At 35.0% G+C, this 17,023-nt stretch overlaps 3 protein-coding genes across 3 annotated transcripts; all 3 read right to left on the bottom strand.

The window, feature by feature from the left end:
- Window positions 1-216: 216 nt before the first annotated feature.
- LOC149588909 (uncharacterized) lies at window positions 217-1,544 on the bottom strand. Its single transcript, XM_089862019.1, has 3 exons — window positions 1,306-1,544; window positions 631-911; window positions 217-567 (listed from the first exon to the last, which is right to left on the bottom strand). The coding sequence occupies exons 1-3, from the start codon at window positions 1,480-1,482 to the stop codon at window positions 348-350; spliced, it is 678 nt and encodes a 225-aa protein (XP_089718145.1). The 5' UTR covers window positions 1,483-1,544; the 3' UTR covers window positions 217-347.
- A 577-nt stretch (window positions 1,545-2,121) lies between these two features.
- On the bottom strand, window positions 2,122-4,824 carry LOC149588908 (uncharacterized). Its single transcript, XM_089861982.1, has 2 exons — window positions 4,667-4,824; window positions 2,122-2,288 (listed from the first exon to the last, which is right to left on the bottom strand). Exons 1-2 carry the CDS (start codon window positions 4,817-4,819, stop codon window positions 2,127-2,129), a joined length of 315 nt encoding a protein of 104 aa, XP_089718108.1. The 5' UTR covers window positions 4,820-4,824; the 3' UTR covers window positions 2,122-2,126.
- A 4,336-nt stretch (window positions 4,825-9,160) lies between these two features.
- On the bottom strand, window positions 9,161-15,593 carry LOC149588907 (substance-P receptor-like). Its single transcript, XM_089861985.1, has 5 exons — window positions 14,238-15,593; window positions 12,817-12,917; window positions 12,146-12,236; window positions 11,454-11,560; window positions 9,161-10,692 (listed from the first exon to the last, which is right to left on the bottom strand). The coding sequence occupies exons 1-5, from the start codon at window positions 15,024-15,026 to the stop codon at window positions 10,542-10,544; spliced, it is 1,239 nt and encodes a 412-aa protein (XP_089718111.1). The 5' UTR covers window positions 15,027-15,593; the 3' UTR covers window positions 9,161-10,541.
- Window positions 15,594-17,023: the final 1,430 nt, after the last annotated feature.

Raw genomic sequence — 17,023 nt, 5'->3', positions numbered from 1 at the left:
TTAATCATTCCGTAGAAATCGGATTACTTAAACCCAGTCACCATTTGGGGCATTATTAACCCTTGGCTATTCATGGGAATTGAAACGGGACCTTAGAGAAATGGAATTAATTTATCCTGAATTGTCAATTAGGGAGAATTAGACAAGGCTGTAGAATCACGTGATACGATTACGCAAAACATTTCTATCCTTTCCTCAATGTACACAGCCACGTGGTTGATATTTTATTCAATATTGTTTTATTTATTTCATTAATTGACTACAAAACCAAATTTAGAACTGAAAGATTTTTCCGTATTTATTTAATATTAACGTACTGATTTTATTGTTCGTAAATCTTTTGGTCGTTAACCCGGCTTAATATCATACGTCAGCAGACGCTCGGTAATGGCGACGAACGTCGCGATGAAAATGCCAAGACCGTAAACTCTAAACAAATTATTCGCTTGAGCCAATGTGTACTGAAAACCGACATTCTCGCGTACTGCCCAATAACATTTGAATGATCGTCTATCCATATTGCGAAAGTATTCGGTGACCAAAAGATTGCCCAAAAACGACCCGATGCTAAAAATAAGAATAGAATCTTTAATAGAATCTTAGATTTAATTAAAGGCAACCAACTTATACCGATTGTTAAATTTCTGCACAAATGTTTTATCCAATTTTGAGCTGACTGGTATACCGACTGACATTGTAGACAAGGCTTCGTTACCAATGTAAAACGAGTTTTCTAGGCTTGGGTTGCAATTGACGTCCAAGTAGTAGGAAATATCGTCGTAACCGGCAATGTAAACTCTTTCAGACATTGCTAATTTCATAGAATTCTCAAAAATCTCCTCTTCGGTACACAATCCTCCCGTTCTCTGAATTTGTTGCCATAGCAATTTGACATCGGTTCTCTCAGATTCCTAGTCAAGTAATAGAGATTCGTGAAAGAAAAATTTTATTCTAAAAAGCGTTGTTTAGAATTACGTTTCTATTGTTAGATTTTCTAAGATACTCTCCGCTTCTATTTGTATAGCACGATGGAGTCGATATCAAACGTAAGAGAATCTATACCCTCTTATACAGGGTGTTTCTGATAAGCCTGCCATTAATTAATAGGCAATGTTCTTTGGGTAATTTTGAGTCGAAAATGTAACTTCCCTTCTCCATTTTGCCGCCTATGTTTTCGAGTTCTGATTTGAGTGTTTTAGGGGTGACTCCTTAATGAAATTAGCATTCTTAATTAAATTGAAGGGGGCGTCCGTAAATTATGCCACGCTTATCAGAAACACCCTGTGTAAGTAAAATGTAAAATACCTCGAAAAATTGTTGGTATCCAGTGTCCTTTTTAATCATCGGTATCAAATCAGGATTTCGCAGAATATCCTCGATACTGTCGATTCGGTTTTCTTTCAAAACCATAATATGAGCTTTCATGGAACCACTGATGGCGCTGATTAGTATCACGATAAAAACCCACCAAAATGATACCATGATTCTAGAAGATAGATTCCGCCAATCTCGCAAAAAGGCTAAATTATATAAAATATGAAATAGACGCGACACACTGAGATTGATGACTTCAATAAGTTTTTTTGGAAACTATAAAATCTTCATATTCGGTTGCAGTCTTAGAATCAAACTGTTTCTCATATGGAATCAGTTTTCCAAATAAAATTTAGGTGAATAATAAGTTTGAAAATATTAAAATTTCCTTGGAACTTAATCTAAGCTAAGGTAAGCGCTGAATCTGGACTATAGAAAACTGCAGCAATATTGGAAAAAAAATTTCATTTTTGAAACATCGCGCCCAATATTAAGAAAACTGATTTCCTTAGCTGCAAGGGATATTATTGATTAGTTAGTTTTCTAGGAAATCTTAATTACTTTCTGTTTGCGTAAACAAAGTTTTTGTTGGTTCGAAAAAATATATACAGCGAAGAAAGAAATAAGTAAAAATGATTTGACCCCTGACCCACGAAAAATATTAATTATGTCTGGTAATTAAGGCCTGTATCTGGGAAGATTCAAAACTTTAATATTATTGCTACGGGAATTCTATCAAAAGTTTTTTAAAGCCCATAGAAGTTTTTCAAAGCAAAAATTATTGAATTTCAGTTACTGGAAAACTCATTTTTCTATATACCTTTGGAAAATATAGACGCGTAGAACATCCACAAAAAGGATTGTATCTCGGGGGATCGAAGCCCCCTTTTCGACTGGTACTTGTATTCGTGTCGGTCGATAAAGTATACTAAAGTTGAAACTGAAATCCAGAATAACAGCAAGAGAAATATCACCTGAAAGTGGGAAACATTTTTTTACCAGACCGTAAAAATAATAATAAAAATCTATTTCGTATAAATATGTCAGATACGTTTTTAGGGCAGATTTTTACCCTTAAATCATTCGGAAATATTCGAGGATATATTAACGGAAATTTTAACTTTTTCCTTAATGTTACAACGTTGTAAAACAGGCTTTGAACAAGACCAGTTGATAGCGGAAGGGGATAATAGAAGAAGGGTGACACTCTGTTTGCTCTCCCGATTATCAAACTTCAGACGGGCATCGCACCGTGGGATTGGGGGAATTCCATAACTGTTTGGTACTAAATGCTTAGCAATCAACCCCCAAACCTCTTCTTGACGTGGGTCAAAAATCCAAAATAGTTAAGCGGTAATAGAGCACTATTTATCGTGTGATTTGCTTTAGTAACCTTCCTCCAAATGTTCTGATATTGGGAAGAATCGTGTTACAATACCCCGCTTTGTGGTGGTACACTTCTCTCGAAGATGAGTATTATAAACTTCTGTTGATAGTTGCTTTTAGGGAGCCATATTGGCAATAACTTTTTACACCGTAAACATTGTTTCAACTAGCTTTGCGTATTACTTTTTCCCATCTACAAAAACTACCTTCTTTTTTCATGAATACAAATTTCAGTTTACGACTTTCATATTTCAAAATTGAGAAGTACCGAATATTCTAACAATTTTTCCGTTGTTTGTTGGAGAACGTTAAGTTTAGACGAATATCACTTTAGCTCGCGATACATCTTTACGAAGCCCAAATTTCTATCATACTATTTGTTTTATTACATTCGATATTGGAATCCGAGTGAATTTCCTTTTTCGAACAACTTGGAAATATTTCATTAAGAAAGCTACGCGTTATATCAGAAATACATACGCCTAACAGGAATCATTGTGCCCCAATAGCTCCTTAGGGAAAATTATGGTCACGTGATCGCCTGCCATTTATGGAGAGAGGAGTTATGTTTTGGCAAAGCTAAAACTAATTCGATCACGTTCCTGAGCACGTGGGCTGTGGTTTTAATAACTGATTATCGTCCGCTTCATTGTTTGAAGAACAATTTTAAAATTTCCAGCGTCTATGGCGTATTAATTAAGGAATTACTACTTTCTTGAACGTTTAAAGATTGAGGTTTCCAATTTTGGTCAAATGAGGCCAAAAAACTAGGGAGAAGTGTTTGGCAGCATTGAACCTCCGTAAATGGCGCTAGGTTTCGCCTCCGATATTTGAGTGAACCAGGACTATTTTCGAGGTAATATTCTTCGTACGTAATGATTAGTCTAGCTCCTCCCACAAAACCCGCCTAGATACGTTGAGAAAATGGTTACACAATGATTCCTATGAACTGTATGTATTCCTTCCTAGTTACGAAGTTTAAGCTGTAGTTGCTTTTTTTTCTCGTAAGTATAGCTGACGTATGGTATATGTTCTTACTGATTTGGAGCACGGAGAAATATTTCTTTTTTGGCAAGCGATTTCTTGGGTTTTTCTATCCCCTGTGTCTTTTTTGTTTTGAAAAATTTTATTTATTTTGTCTTGAGCAAGGACTAGATGAAAAGCTTTGACCCCATACCAAATAGTGTCGAAGAGTTTTAGAAAAATATCGTTTCTTTTTTGGTTCATCCGAACCACCGATTTGTTTTTCTTCTTATCAATGTAATAGGAATGTAATAGGAATGTAGTAAGAAAGAAGTTATACGGGACAACTCCCCATTGCTACTGAATTGTAAAACAGGGTCAAAACGACAGAAATACCTAGCTACTTCAAATGGCAATAACAAGGCTTCTTAACTTGAAGTGCAAGAATAGCTTCTCTGGCTAAAAATACAGCTATTGTTAATAACAAATCTAATTTCTGAACCTTTCTCAACGATTTCAGTGAAAATGTGCACCGCAACTCGGTATTTGGCTTCTTAGGGTGTCTAATTCTAGGCATATATTTTAATATAGAAAGATCGATTTTAGCGTATAATTTATACTTTCCATCTCCCCAGTAACCGAAACTTACTATCTTAACCGAACGAACGAGACATCGTTAATTCCCTTCTCAGTTTATCAGTAAATATCGTTTATCTGGTCAATTTTCTCGAGAGTCTTGTTCGGACTACAAGTGTAATTAAGCTATAGGGTTGCATCCATACGTTTTACACTTGAAAGATGATCTGAATTTATACGAGAACCAATGCCCGCTTATATAACGGCGTAGTAACTACATCCTCTTTGCGTCTTGTCCTTCTATCGCGATAGAAGTGAAGTGCAATGTAAGCGCCTAAGCGGCTATGTTGTGAAAACACATTTTCAAAGTCTTTACACGTTTCTAGCGATAGCTATAAGGATGTGATAGAAACGTTCTTCTTCTTACCCCAGAACTCACGTCCACAAGTCCCTGTAGAGAATTGTCATGAATCTCGGACGGTTTCCCCGATAATATTTGAGTCTTGGCGTATGTCACGTCCGAAGTGAAAACCAGATACGATAAGCGTTCTTCCGTTTTTAGAAATGGCAGCAAAATCATGTCGACTTCCTGCAGATTTGGAAAGTTGCAGTTTTAGAAACGGCGCCCGTGCGACGACCGATTGTATTTAAGTTTTATAATGCGCGTAATGTTAAAACAAATCTTGTTAAATAACGAGTTAAAAGCCGTAGACATTATAAAGCCTATAAATACACTGAATTATTTATTAACCTCAACCTTTCACTTGGTTAATGTTTAATAATGTTTACTTCGGTATAAGGAGCATTAATTCGAGGATTTACTTAAGAAATTCGTTTTTCAGTTTGTTTTATTTATTATTCAGTGAAATAATTCCGGAGAATTGTGGGAAACATCCCAAAACGTATTACTATTTCCAAGTATTAAATTCTAGGCACGATGCCGCCTAATACTTCCTAATATATCCTAATACCTTTTACGGTTAAAAGCTACTCTAGTAATGAAGAAGACTGAAAACAAAAGAATTATAGGATAAATGGATCTCAATGGATCCGATTCTGCCAAATGCGCGCTTATTTTTTATTTTGGAGGGGGAGGGTTGGTTTTCAACGCGTATACTTCTTCGAATTGGGTTATTTTCTATTTTAAACTTGAAGGAAAGAGGGATGGAGCAGAAACTTCCGTATACCTTTAATGTTGCAGTCTGTACCCCCATCTACGGAACAGCAACGAAGTCCTCCCCCAGTACAATGTCGTTACACGTCAGCACTTAACAATAGACGTTTTCGACGTATCGGGACATAGAAGGGGCGTGCACGAGGTACGTTGGGAGTGTTTCAATGCCATCATGATTACCGCTCCATCTCACCTCTTTTCTCCCTGTTTTGAAGACTAGAGATGATGCGATTCGCAACCGCGAGGGACTGTACAATATTACTCTAATCCGATTTGAAATTCTGGCCATTTACCGAATAGATAGCTTACATTTCGTAAGAGGGTACCAATCATTCCAGTCCATGAATTATTAACTACTTTTCCTACGCCCATATGGACCGTATCCGTGAGAGTGTATCTTCAAGAAATTACGTTATTCTCAAAGTTTAGATCTATCGCGACCAAAATCAACTTACGTGTAGTTCAGAGCCTTCGACGTATACTTTACCAAGTCGACCAGAGCCCCCGTAAATTCTTGAATATCATTCGATTCATTTATTATTACCCAAGGTGGATGCTGCGAATTAAAAGTTCTTAAATATTAAAACCAGTTGGATATTCTAAAAGCGAAAGATATGACTTCAAGAAGTAACTTATTAAACGTTTCACTTAGCATTTAATACGCATTTCGTATTTTATATGAAATATTTAAGCTAGTTACCGCTTAGAGTTTAAAACTATGATTAAAGGAAAAGAACAAGTAGCATAACTGATTATAGGTACCTTCAAAGAACGGCCTTTTTCTAAATATGAAAGGCAAAATATTTAAAAACTAAATTTTATTAGTCTTAAAAACGAGGACTACATAGTCACTATTGGTTTAGTGGCGTCTCCTAAATCGAACCACTTACCTCTACGGGATTGGATGAATTCTATCAGGCTGAGGCAGGTAAGGGATAAGTTATTCGATTTAGCAGACGCCACTAAACTAATGGAGATGATTTTATTTTTATATTTAGAAAGAGACCATTGTTTTAAGATAGCTTTCCTTTAAAAATGATAACGTGAAACCTACGTGATAAGTTGCAATTTTAATATTCATATCGATACGTTCTTTGCATTGGACTGATATCAAAGATATATTTTAACTCTTAGACACTTTCCAATCACGGGCGGGTTTAATGAAATGTTTCAGTTAGGCCCATTCCCTTGTGTGTTCATAAATCAATTGAAGGCAAAATATAAACTTTTCTTACTTAACTACTTTATCACGAAATAATATTATTTCGGAATGAAAAGGAACTAGTTTTAAACGCTAAAAACAATTTGGCCAACTACTATATAAGTTGACACTGTTGTTTTTGTATTTTTTCCGATATGTTTTTACTATTTGGGTACCATTTTAAAATATTCGCCATATTACATTAGACGAAACTAAAAAATCTCAAAATCGAATTTCAATATAAGATCGGAAATAATGTCTTACGTGGATTGTACTCATTTTTAGATGCATGTTTGTTGTTTAAAAAAACCTCCACTTTTATAGAACTTAGAAACGTCCTCTTTTGGAAAATTGATCCAAAACTTCCTACTCAGTTAACGGAGGAAAGTGGAGTGAAAGGTCACGAATGAATTGAAATCTAGAAAGTAGATCTTCTTTCTTTAACTTAATTAAGAAATTCTGAAATTCAGCCTCTTCATTTCAGCCTTTCAAGTTCTGTAATTGGAAATAATAGAATTAAGCCGAGCAAATTTGTCGAAAGAACGTTCCAAGTCAAACAGAATCATCGTATATTACAGTTGTTTGCGGTACAATCCCGAAAATACCAGTATTCTCCTGAATATAGTCCTGAATAAGATCAAGAAGTTATATCAGTATCTCAGAGAGAAGATATAAATTCGCCAGATTTCCAGCTTTATCTCCAGTCCTAACGTAGGTCCGCAGTCAATCCCCGTCTCTAAATTACAACCAGCATCTCATTGGTTCTTGAAAACTCACGTCAGCGCGACGACGCGAGTGAGGAAAATTTCCGACTGACGAGAGCGAAATAGCCCGGCGCCTCCTTTTACGTCCCCCCTTGTATTTTGAAAGGGGGGGACTGGGACTATGGCGCGCGAATACAAAGGCATCTTATATCTTCTCTCTGAGATACTGATATAACTTCTTGATAAGATCAAAAATTTATTTGAGCGTACGTTGGAAGAACCAATTAGTCTTTAGTTACCTGATTTAAAATCGTACTAATTAGTTTTACTTTTAAAATAAATGAGACCCGAAATATATTTTTAATTAGTTTGGAAATAGGTTTTTGATTCTGGTCTCTATTGAAACGTTAGCCTTCTGGCAAATTAAATTAACGAAAATCTAATTAAATCCCTTTTAATTATGGTTTACGGTATGAGATTGTCGGTAGTTTGCAGACACCTTCGATCAATATGGACAGAAGATATTCTAGACTAAATTTGGTGAAATTGCCATACACCATTAAAAGGCTTATTGTTTCAAACATAAGTTGAATATTATTAATAAGTCATAGCGGTTGTTCTTGTAAATAAGGGGAGATATAAAAATATAACCTATGTAGTGAGAGAAATTAAGTATTCATGAAAATAAACTATACAGGGTGTTTCTGATAAGTCTTCCATAAATTAATGGGGTTTGGAAAAAAATGTAAGAAACACCCTGTATATTATTTACACTGAGAAACTAAGGATTTATTATATATTTAAAAAGTTGCGAAGTATTCGGTTTAATTAAATGTGGTGATTTAAAATTTATCGCAAACACACGACACAAAAAGAATTATTGATAAATGCACTAATATTCTTCACAGAAAATTGCAGTGGTTAAATTAAATAATGCATATTTCAAATAGGAAACCGCTACGCAATGAAGATAAGAGCGACTGAAGTTAAGACTTAGTGAAATCGGCTTAATGCTTCTATTCCAGAAAAGGGGTCTTAAGAGCTTTTTGTTAAATAATATAAATTACAATTTAAACCATAGCTTTTACAAGCAATAAAATATATTATTAGAATGAAATTTATAAATACCTTTACGTGGAGTTTTTCTCAAAGATATTTTGTGGGTAGTAAACCTCTCAAACTGAGTAGAGCTTTTAATATAAAGAACCAAAGTTCTAACACCCGAAACTGCCTCTAATCGACTTTAACATCGTAAAAGCCCGTACAACCATGCAATCTAGTGAATTTTGTAGCAGTCCATGCAATTCGCAATTATTTTAATTGGATTAGCCTTTCGTTTAGCGTAAAATATAACATCAAGTTCTGAATAATAAATACGGCACCAGCCAAAGGAGTTGGCTAAGTTAATGCGTCTTATGACGTGATGTAGCGTGACCGTGAAGTTGTACTTTGTTTCTTGGCAGAACAACTCGTTAAGGGAATAGAAATAGAGGCCTTTTATCAGGCTTTTTAGGCATTTTTCCCTCGCAGAAAGGAGTTTTCTTATTGATTCAATCATAAAAGCGCGTGCGATTCAAGTAACTGAAAAACATTTGCCATTGTTCTTGATAGATCGAAAAATATATTGAATACGCCATTTATAATTGTCCTGTTGTGGAGAGAGTCTTTGTTTGATGATGATAGTTGAGCTTCGTATAGCACGGAAGTAACGTTAAATCCACATATTAATCCATAAAACACTTGCCTTTGAGAACGCAACTCAAGAAACATTTGTTAATAAGCTTATGGTGTTGGTATCGTGTAAAATTATAATATGTCAAATTTGAACTGCGGAATTATTAATATGTTTAAGTACTACATCTTTATTAATGATTTAATTACAATACTGTACATGATTTTTTTGATTCTTTCAGTTTCAACAAACACTTTTTTACGATACATTTTATGTAAAAACCAGACCAATAACTATTCGATATACTCGGTATTAGTTCCGCGAAAATCACGGAGAAATGTGGTATGACTCTTTTTGGCGCCAAAATATGATGGCATCCATTCGCTAAGTCGCTTAATTAACAGAGTTATTGTTACGATAAAAGAAATTAAAACTTCTCGATCAGTCAGATCGAGAGAATATGTTATTTTTAGATTAAAGATATGTCATTGAGAAAAATGGATATTCTAAATTCTTACAGATACTCGAGCATGTACATTTCAGGCGCTGAGAAAAAAAATATTCACGTTTTGGTTCCTTAGACGTGAAAACTCCATATGATGGTTATTATTGCGGTTTTAGGTATTTGAAAGTCAGGCCACTATTTTTCGAATCGCGTTAGAAATAGAAGACCCGTTACATTTGTGCTAAATTGAACGTTTGAATACATTGAAGTGAAATACGTAGTTTTTAGACTAGGAGGATCGATACTATTTACACCAGGAGGCGAGGCTACTTGGTACACCGCGCTTGGAAGGCCAAGTAACCTGGCCTCCTGGTGTAAATGGTATCATTCCTCATAGTTTATAATTATGTATGGCTTAATTTTAGATTGTGATATCTACACAGTATACAAATTTTAGTGTTTGTAATAATTAATCATCATTCTTACTTTATTTGAATCGAAAAATTATTTATGATTTTAAATTATTTTTTACAGTCATTTACATCTTTTAGTAGATGCGTTGGTTTTCATAAACCCAAACTCAATTCATTATGCAAATTACTTCATCTCTAACCGTATTTAATTAACCACGAGAATATTTTAATTGTAAAAATCTTTAAAATTCATTAACACGAATATTTTGAATAAGCTCGGTGTTGCAATTTTAATATCGTACTAAAATTCCCATTTCCTCCATTCATTAACTCCGTGAGATATGGGACGTTATAGCGATTAATTACTCAAAGTCATCCCTAAATATAAATACACTACATCTAGAAAATAATCATCCTTTTCACTAGGTATGGCTCCATCCCTTTTCTCATTCAAAATTTTAACACGGAATTCATTATCCGTGGATTTTTAAACCTATATTTTTAATATACCATTCAAATTCAAAGGCGAGTCTGATTATATATACTTGTTATCAGAAACATCTTGCGTAACAGTATTGTTTCATTAAAATATAGTCCTCAAATTTCTAATTATTTCCCATTAAAAATATTCTTTCTTTTTAATCGGAGACGAAAAGATTTCGCTTCCACTAATTTCAAAGTGGCGAAAGTTCATCAAAGCTGGGAGGAGTTCGTTATATCGCATTCTAGCTCAAAGTGTCCATTCTTCTTGGATCGATTCGTTAACATTACATTGACTTTTAATCCGCCTGAACGGTCTTCCGTTCGAACTAGGTTTGCTTCTGACATTCTAGATGTGTTTGTTCTGCGTGAAAATCCCAAAAGAAGAAATTATTTACTTTTTCTTCCGCCGCGGGGGATTTAGAGGATCGATTGTGAAAACTGTGTCCAAGTAATTAGACAATGAAGAGGTTAACTAGGCTGGTTTCTCTATGTCTCGCCCCCTTGCGTAGGTTTTTACGCGAGTATTTAATGGAATGGTTAATGAGGTTTCATATTTGGTTAGCTATATAATGATTTGAAAAGTAAAATTAATTTTAGAAAAGTTAGATTTGCCAGTTTATTTTTGACCTATTGGCCTTTACTATAGAAATGGATAAATTAAAGTTATCCAATGACATTGGTTAAAAGAGTAGCGGTTATGCACTTGGGCGTTTTTGTTTCACCCAAAATTTGCCTCGAACACCTGTTGTTTTTCAATGGCAATTTTCAAGATTCTAACGATGGGATCCTTAACTAGTATTAAAAATTCTCTACTACTATACATTACTTCGCGTTAACCTACGTCTAAATTAGTCTTTATTCCGTATCACTCGGTAGAGAAAATTAATTGAAGCCCCGTAAATTATCCCTGCTCCCCATTTTATCTTGATTAATTATCCAGGTATTTAATTGAGCTTCCTACGTTTAAATGAGGGATTTAATTAAATAAAAAGCCTAATTTCGCAATTTTCGAATAAAAGTTATAAAAGAATAACGAAATTTGTTTTATAACCGTAAAAATAAATGTATTATTTCAAAGTAGCGGTTAAGAATAGTTATTAATAGAAATTTATCACTTAATACCTGTGATTTATAGATTTTCCCATTCCCGAATCCGTCATTAGATTTGCCTCTTGGTTACGAGAGAAAATGCACGGAAATTTTCTACGAAATTCTCGATTGAAACGTTCCTGAAAAATTAATAATTTTAAAATATCAAGAAAAATAATTGTTTACTGATCTCGATTAAATGCGCCTTTAGGTCTAAAATTTGCGTAATTTGTGATTGCTAAAAGTTCATATATAAAACTAACTTATCAAACCTTGCTTTTCAATTAATTATTTGCGGCCTGAAGGCGATAAGAGTATATAATTAGTCAAGACTTTTCTATCTCTACAGAAACTTTATATAATATTGACTTTTCTATTAAACCCTCGTCAGAGTTATATATTGAAGGAGCTAGAAGTCTGAAGTTCGAAGAAAGTTTGTAATTGAAGTCTTCCGCGACTTTCACCGTGACGCGATCGTGTAACACCTCGACACCAAGCGCGAATAATTCAGGCTTAATGATGTCATATACTCTTCTAAACTTTTGCTAAAATTTTTTACGCTATGATATGATTCTCGATAAGTTTGGAGCGAGTTTTGGACCCATCTAGTTGAGTCAAAAGTTGGATAGTTTGAAAAGGCCTTTAGTACATAACTACCATAGGATTTTAACTTACGATTCTTTCTTTGAAAATATTTTGTGAAAAGGTTTCTCCATATAACTTACATTGTAAATGGCATAAATGAATGGATTGCAGCATGAGTTACTCATGGCCAGCCAGTGAAAACTGAACCATATAATGTTGATATACTTGAACCTGACAAGAAATTTAAGGAAAAAAGAAACCATTTTCAGCAAAAAGAAAGTCTTTCAAATATGACTTCAAATAGCTGAACTTCGTTAAAAAAGACTGGAAATAAGCCTCAAAATATTTACACTGAATCTGTGTAAAAGCTGCTTGGTGTAAACCCCCATGCACTTGGTGCTGAATTGCAAGACCGTTATACTGTTAGATAATAAAATCCCGAGTGCGAAAGAAAGTTAGTGTAGAAGAAAAGGTATGCCGTTAACGGCTTAATAGAAGTGGTAGAACCTAAGGTTTTATCGTACTTTCTATACAACTATATCATTCAGGCTATTTTTAGGGATTTGCCACCTATGGCATAAAGATAAAATGAAACATTTCTATAGAAGAACTGCACCGCGGATGTCTGTAGTACTTTTACAAATTCCAATTATATTATTTGTAATTACGGAGATAACTGTAAAATTGGCCTTTATATTAAGCTCTTTCTATATCAACTTCGGAATCAATTCTTCACTAGCACGAATATCCGGATTAATCTTAATTGATCGGGCTCAAAGGCTTAGGGTGAAAGAAAGGAGTTATACGTTACTTGTTAATGTCTGGAAATATGTCCTGCACGGCGTTATATACTTGTAAAGGAAGCCAACAGACAGCGAAGAGCGTTACTACGATGAAGAACATTTTTATGACCTGTAAATGTTTATTGTTATATTCTTTTTTTTAAATTGTAACAACATTTTTAAGACAGTTAAATTGACAAATCTTCATTACAAAAGCTAACAGTATGACAAAATTAATTAATCGGGTTGTTTGTTGTTAGAAGACAAATTAGATATGTTAATTATATTAAATACTTCCGTAATACTGGTTGGGTTGCAAGCTTTACCGTTTTAGTAAATTAAAGTTTCCATATAGATCCACAATTCACTATAGAGACGCGTGGGAAAATTTTCATTAAACTTGCAAATTTCTGAAATGAAGTATATAGTATGTGAAAGGGACCAATAGTGTACTGTTACTAGAAGTCCATTACTCAAGCTTAATATTATTTGTAAAATGAAAGTCCATAATCCATCCACCTGTTAAATCAATAATATACACCGTGAATCTAGAAGCAAACTTAACCTTTATTTAATCGATTGTAACTAAGGCGTTCTTTGGCGGTTTCTCTTTAACTTTTGGCATTTAAATTTCCCAGCAGCCATTGTCCAAGACGATTAAGTCACCGGTCTCTATTTGATTTAGTGGTTTCTCCGCCCAGCTCTTTTTTGGCTTAATGGTTTTGCGTAAGTCGTTAAAGGCATGCACCCTAGGTATTTGTGATTCAAATTTAAACCCTAGCTTTAGACCAAAAGGGTGGACACTCGTGGGAAGCGTAACAAAATGCGTGGAAAAGCCCTTCTGAGGTTTCCTTCACCGTAAATTAGATAAAATTCTTGACACTTTGATACGAGGTTGAGTTTTATGGAGGATGATGGGTCCCGGTTTTATAGGTCAATCTAAAGATTTTTACACCGAAACCATTACCTCGGGGGCTATCTACTTTGAAAAAGCTCGCGTAATCTAGCAAATTTTAGAATAGCATTATGAACCTATTTAAGGTTTTGTGAGAGGCAATTATCATTAACCAAATTGCTTAAAACTAATTTGCGAGTGGTCTTTAAAACTTTTATTTTTAATTTGTTTCCACGCTGTACAGTACTTTGTTTCGTTCAAATTTTTTACTTCGACGCTTCAATGAACATATAATTTTAATTACCGCTTCATTAAAATTAATTGGCATAAATATACTATCTTGTATAAATTTTTTCAAAATACAAACTTCTTGAAAGCGATAAAAACCGAGGAAATATCATTTTAACTGATTTGCGTAATGAAATACGTTACTTGTTCAAATTCTCTTCAGTATTTTTTATTGAATTAAAGCGTGTTTGGTTAAGGAAACTCAAAGCGAAACTTCTCGCGCTACAACGAAGGTTCGTAGGAAGTTTTACCAAAACTATGACTTACCTTTCGTTTATTTTTCATTACAATCGCGTCCCGATCAGTTTGAGCGTTTCCGGGAGCGTTCCATTTTTTGAGCTGCGCTCCCATCCGGGCGTACGCGAAGGAAATGAGGCACAAGGGAACAAAATATTGTAGAAACACCAAACAATGGTTGTACATTCTCCAATGCTCCGGGGACAGTCCTTCGTTCCGACAAAACGGTTTCGTACCATTGGGAACCGTACTGTCTTCCACTATGGCTATTCTTAAAGCTATTCCGCACGGAACGCTGAAGACGGCGGAGAAGACCCAAATACAAGTAATTATGACCTTGGCCTTCAAGGCCGTGGTACGCGCCATTAAAGGGTAAATCACCGCCCGGTACCTGTCCAACGCGATGGCCGTTAAGGTAGAAATACTAACGTTAACGCTAAGCACTTGGACGAAAGGACAAAATGAACACATGAAAAAGGGCAGAACCCATCGTTGTAATAAAGCCGCTTGAAATTGAAACGGTATAGCGAAAGCTCCGATGATAATATCGGCCACCGCTAAATTCGCGATGAAGTAATTGGTCACCGTTTGCATTCGTCGCGTTGAACACACGATCCATAGCACCAATAAATTACCCAAGACCGCTAATAACGAAACCAAACCGTACATGGTCGCTAAAATACATATTATCGAGACTGGCACGTCGTAAATTGTAACTTGGTCCGACGTCGAAACATTGGCGTATGATGTAAAGTTTAATATATCCGATTTAAAAGTGTCATTGGGGAATAGTTCAGTCGTGATTAAATCCAGATCCATCGCGAGCGCGCCCTATAGTCTATTAAAGTTCATTAAAACTTATGATTAAGTTTAAAAAGTCATTCTCAAAGTAAGCAATATCATTTTTCGTGTTCCCGGCTCTCTTCTCTTCGAGGGGATGCTTTTACGGAGAACGTGGAATTGAATCTGATCCTTTCCTTCTTAGTACCTTATTTTCCCGCTTTCCTTTCCCGGCGCTTCGGTCAGTGCACCGTCACCGGGTCCCCCCAAACTTTATATATATCTAACAGACCACGAAAATGTCATCGCCTTTCCACCACCGCAACCTTTACTGAACTTTGGTCAATACTCTGGATGGCCTTTTCAAGTACTTCTAAACTCCGGCTATAGGTCTACCGGTATTTTTCGTCATTGGAGATTTTCTGGCCCATTTACTTCGAATATCAGTAATTGGTTTCTATGATACGTAATTAGTTTCCTTAATGGTTTGAAGGAAAATCATTGGTACAATGCGTAGTGTTAGGCTATAATTACTTTGCGTAACTGATTGGAAACAAATGAGAGTATATACACCGTAAGTTTATAAGATACCTTCCATAAGTATGCCAGTACCTCTACTTCGTAATGCTAGAGACCTACTAAGAGCTAGTTCGAGAACGACGCGAGAATTGACTACACGCTATTTTGCAGTCCATCTTCCTATGTAGTCTGTAATAAGCCTTTGATATCGCCTCACCAGGCGTCTCTGTACGAGAATCTATGACCTACGTCACTAACGTCATGACAAGCTCCAGTTTGCAACCAGTGACAAACTTAAGGAACATATCTTATGAATTTATGATATAGCAAAGAAAGATAAACCTTAGGGAAGTAGGAACTAACGTGCGTTTTTGGTATGGTTTTAGTATTTCAGTGGTTATGTTCTAGCAAGTAAGGAAATGAATACATCAATGCGGAAGTAGATTTATTTTTCGCTTTAAAGTTTTATAATTTTTTTTTCTCCCTTAAATTTGCTCTTCTTTTCTTACTTGATAGGGTCATTAAATGTGCATTAAGAGATCTGTTCGTAGATTGTAAAGTCTTTAGACGATTAAGGGGCATATTGATCTGAAAAAGCTTAAAAGATTTGTTAACCTAGCTGAGCTTTTTGAGCGACATCTTGCAACGTTAGCCGAGCTTTTTGAGCGACATCTTGCAACGTTTAACTCAAAGCTTACTCAATAGAAATTGCCTTTAATTGATGTGGAGTATTTAAGATGCAAAAGATACTGAACCAATAATTGCGTTTGTATGGTTGAATATACATTTGCATATGTCTGTACGCTGTGAACCTAGTTAATAATCGATATATCGAACTTAGGGTAAGTACTTAGAGACATATTGGTTCCAAAATTATTTAATTTACAATTAATGAAGCCTACACGATATTTAATATTTAATTTATTTCGTTATTTTTATAATTATATGATTTTCTGGAATTTTGCGAATCTTAGCAAGTAGATGGCTCAGTCTAACAAATTCCGATCAATAATGAGCCTCTTCTCAATAATAGGCCTATGCATAGTAGACCTAAAATAGCCCAAAATATCTCAAAAGAAAGAAAAAACACTCGAAAAGTTCGATAATTCGTAGCTACCTAGATACTTTTTTAACCCAATACATCGGGTTCTTTTTGTTTAGGAGTAATTATTCAGTGAAGTTATTTTACAATTTATTTTTTACGCAATCTATATTTAGCCTTTTGTTTTCGAAAACGCCAAAGGTCGGGTTCGTCATCAGAACGTCATGGAGAAAGTTACATGGCAAATCATTCCGCAGCCATTATTGAGCACTACGTTTTGAGAAATGACTGTGAATTCCGTACGACCATGAATTTATTTATTAACATGAATATATATCTGCATTGACTTGTTAAACTACATATTCAGGGATGGGAGGGGCTTAGTTTGAGTGACGTCAGAGGATTTCTGTCGGTTTGTTTTTAAAGCTAAAGCTCTTGTCACGCGGAAGGCTAATTACGCTTGTAAATTGATCAA

The sequence above is a fragment of the Phalangium opilio genome, unplaced genomic scaffold (assembly GCF_054372755.1).
Source record: "Phalangium opilio isolate 3A_F unplaced genomic scaffold, DU_Popi_V2 ptg000528l_1, whole genome shotgun sequence".
Classification (NCBI taxonomy): domain Eukaryota; kingdom Metazoa; phylum Arthropoda; class Arachnida; order Opiliones; family Phalangiidae; genus Phalangium; species Phalangium opilio.
The sequence above is the reverse complement of the archived record's forward strand: the minus strand, read 5'-3'. Positions and strand labels throughout refer to the sequence as shown.

What these genes read in the sequence shown, in the direction of transcription:
- LOC149588909 (XM_089862019.1), bottom strand. Translation starts at nt 1,482, where the DNA reads ATGGTATCATTTTGGTGGGTTTTTATCGTGATACTAATCAGCGCCATC. An exon ending in GATACCAACAATTTTTCGAG is followed by an intron (nt 912 to 1,305) that starts GTATTTTACATT and finishes TTACTTGACTAG; the next exon opens with GAATCTGAGAGAACCGATGT. An exon ending in GTGCAGAAATTTAACAATCG is followed by an intron (nt 568 to 630) that starts GTATAAGTTGGT and finishes TCTTATTTTTAG; the next exon opens with CATCGGGTCGTTTTTGGGCA.
- LOC149588908 (XM_089861982.1), bottom strand. Translation starts at nt 4,819, where the DNA reads ATGATTTTGCTGCCATTTCTAAAAACGGAAGAACGCTTATCGTATCTG. An exon ending in TTGTGGACGTGAGTTCTGGG is followed by an intron (nt 2,289 to 4,666) that starts GTAAGAAGAAGA and finishes TCCCACTTTCAG; the next exon opens with GTGATATTTCTCTTGCTGTT.
- LOC149588907 (XM_089861985.1), bottom strand. Translation starts at nt 15,026, where the DNA reads ATGGATCTGGATTTAATCACGACTGAACTATTCCCCAATGACACTTTT. An exon ending in TAATGAAAAATAAACGAAAG is followed by an intron (nt 12,918 to 14,237) that starts GTAAGTCATAGT and finishes AAACATTTACAG; the next exon opens with GTCATAAAAATGTTCTTCAT. An exon ending in TCATTTATGCCATTTACAAT is followed by an intron (nt 11,561 to 12,145) that starts GTAAGTTATATG and finishes TTAATTTTTCAG; the next exon opens with GAACGTTTCAATCGAGAATT.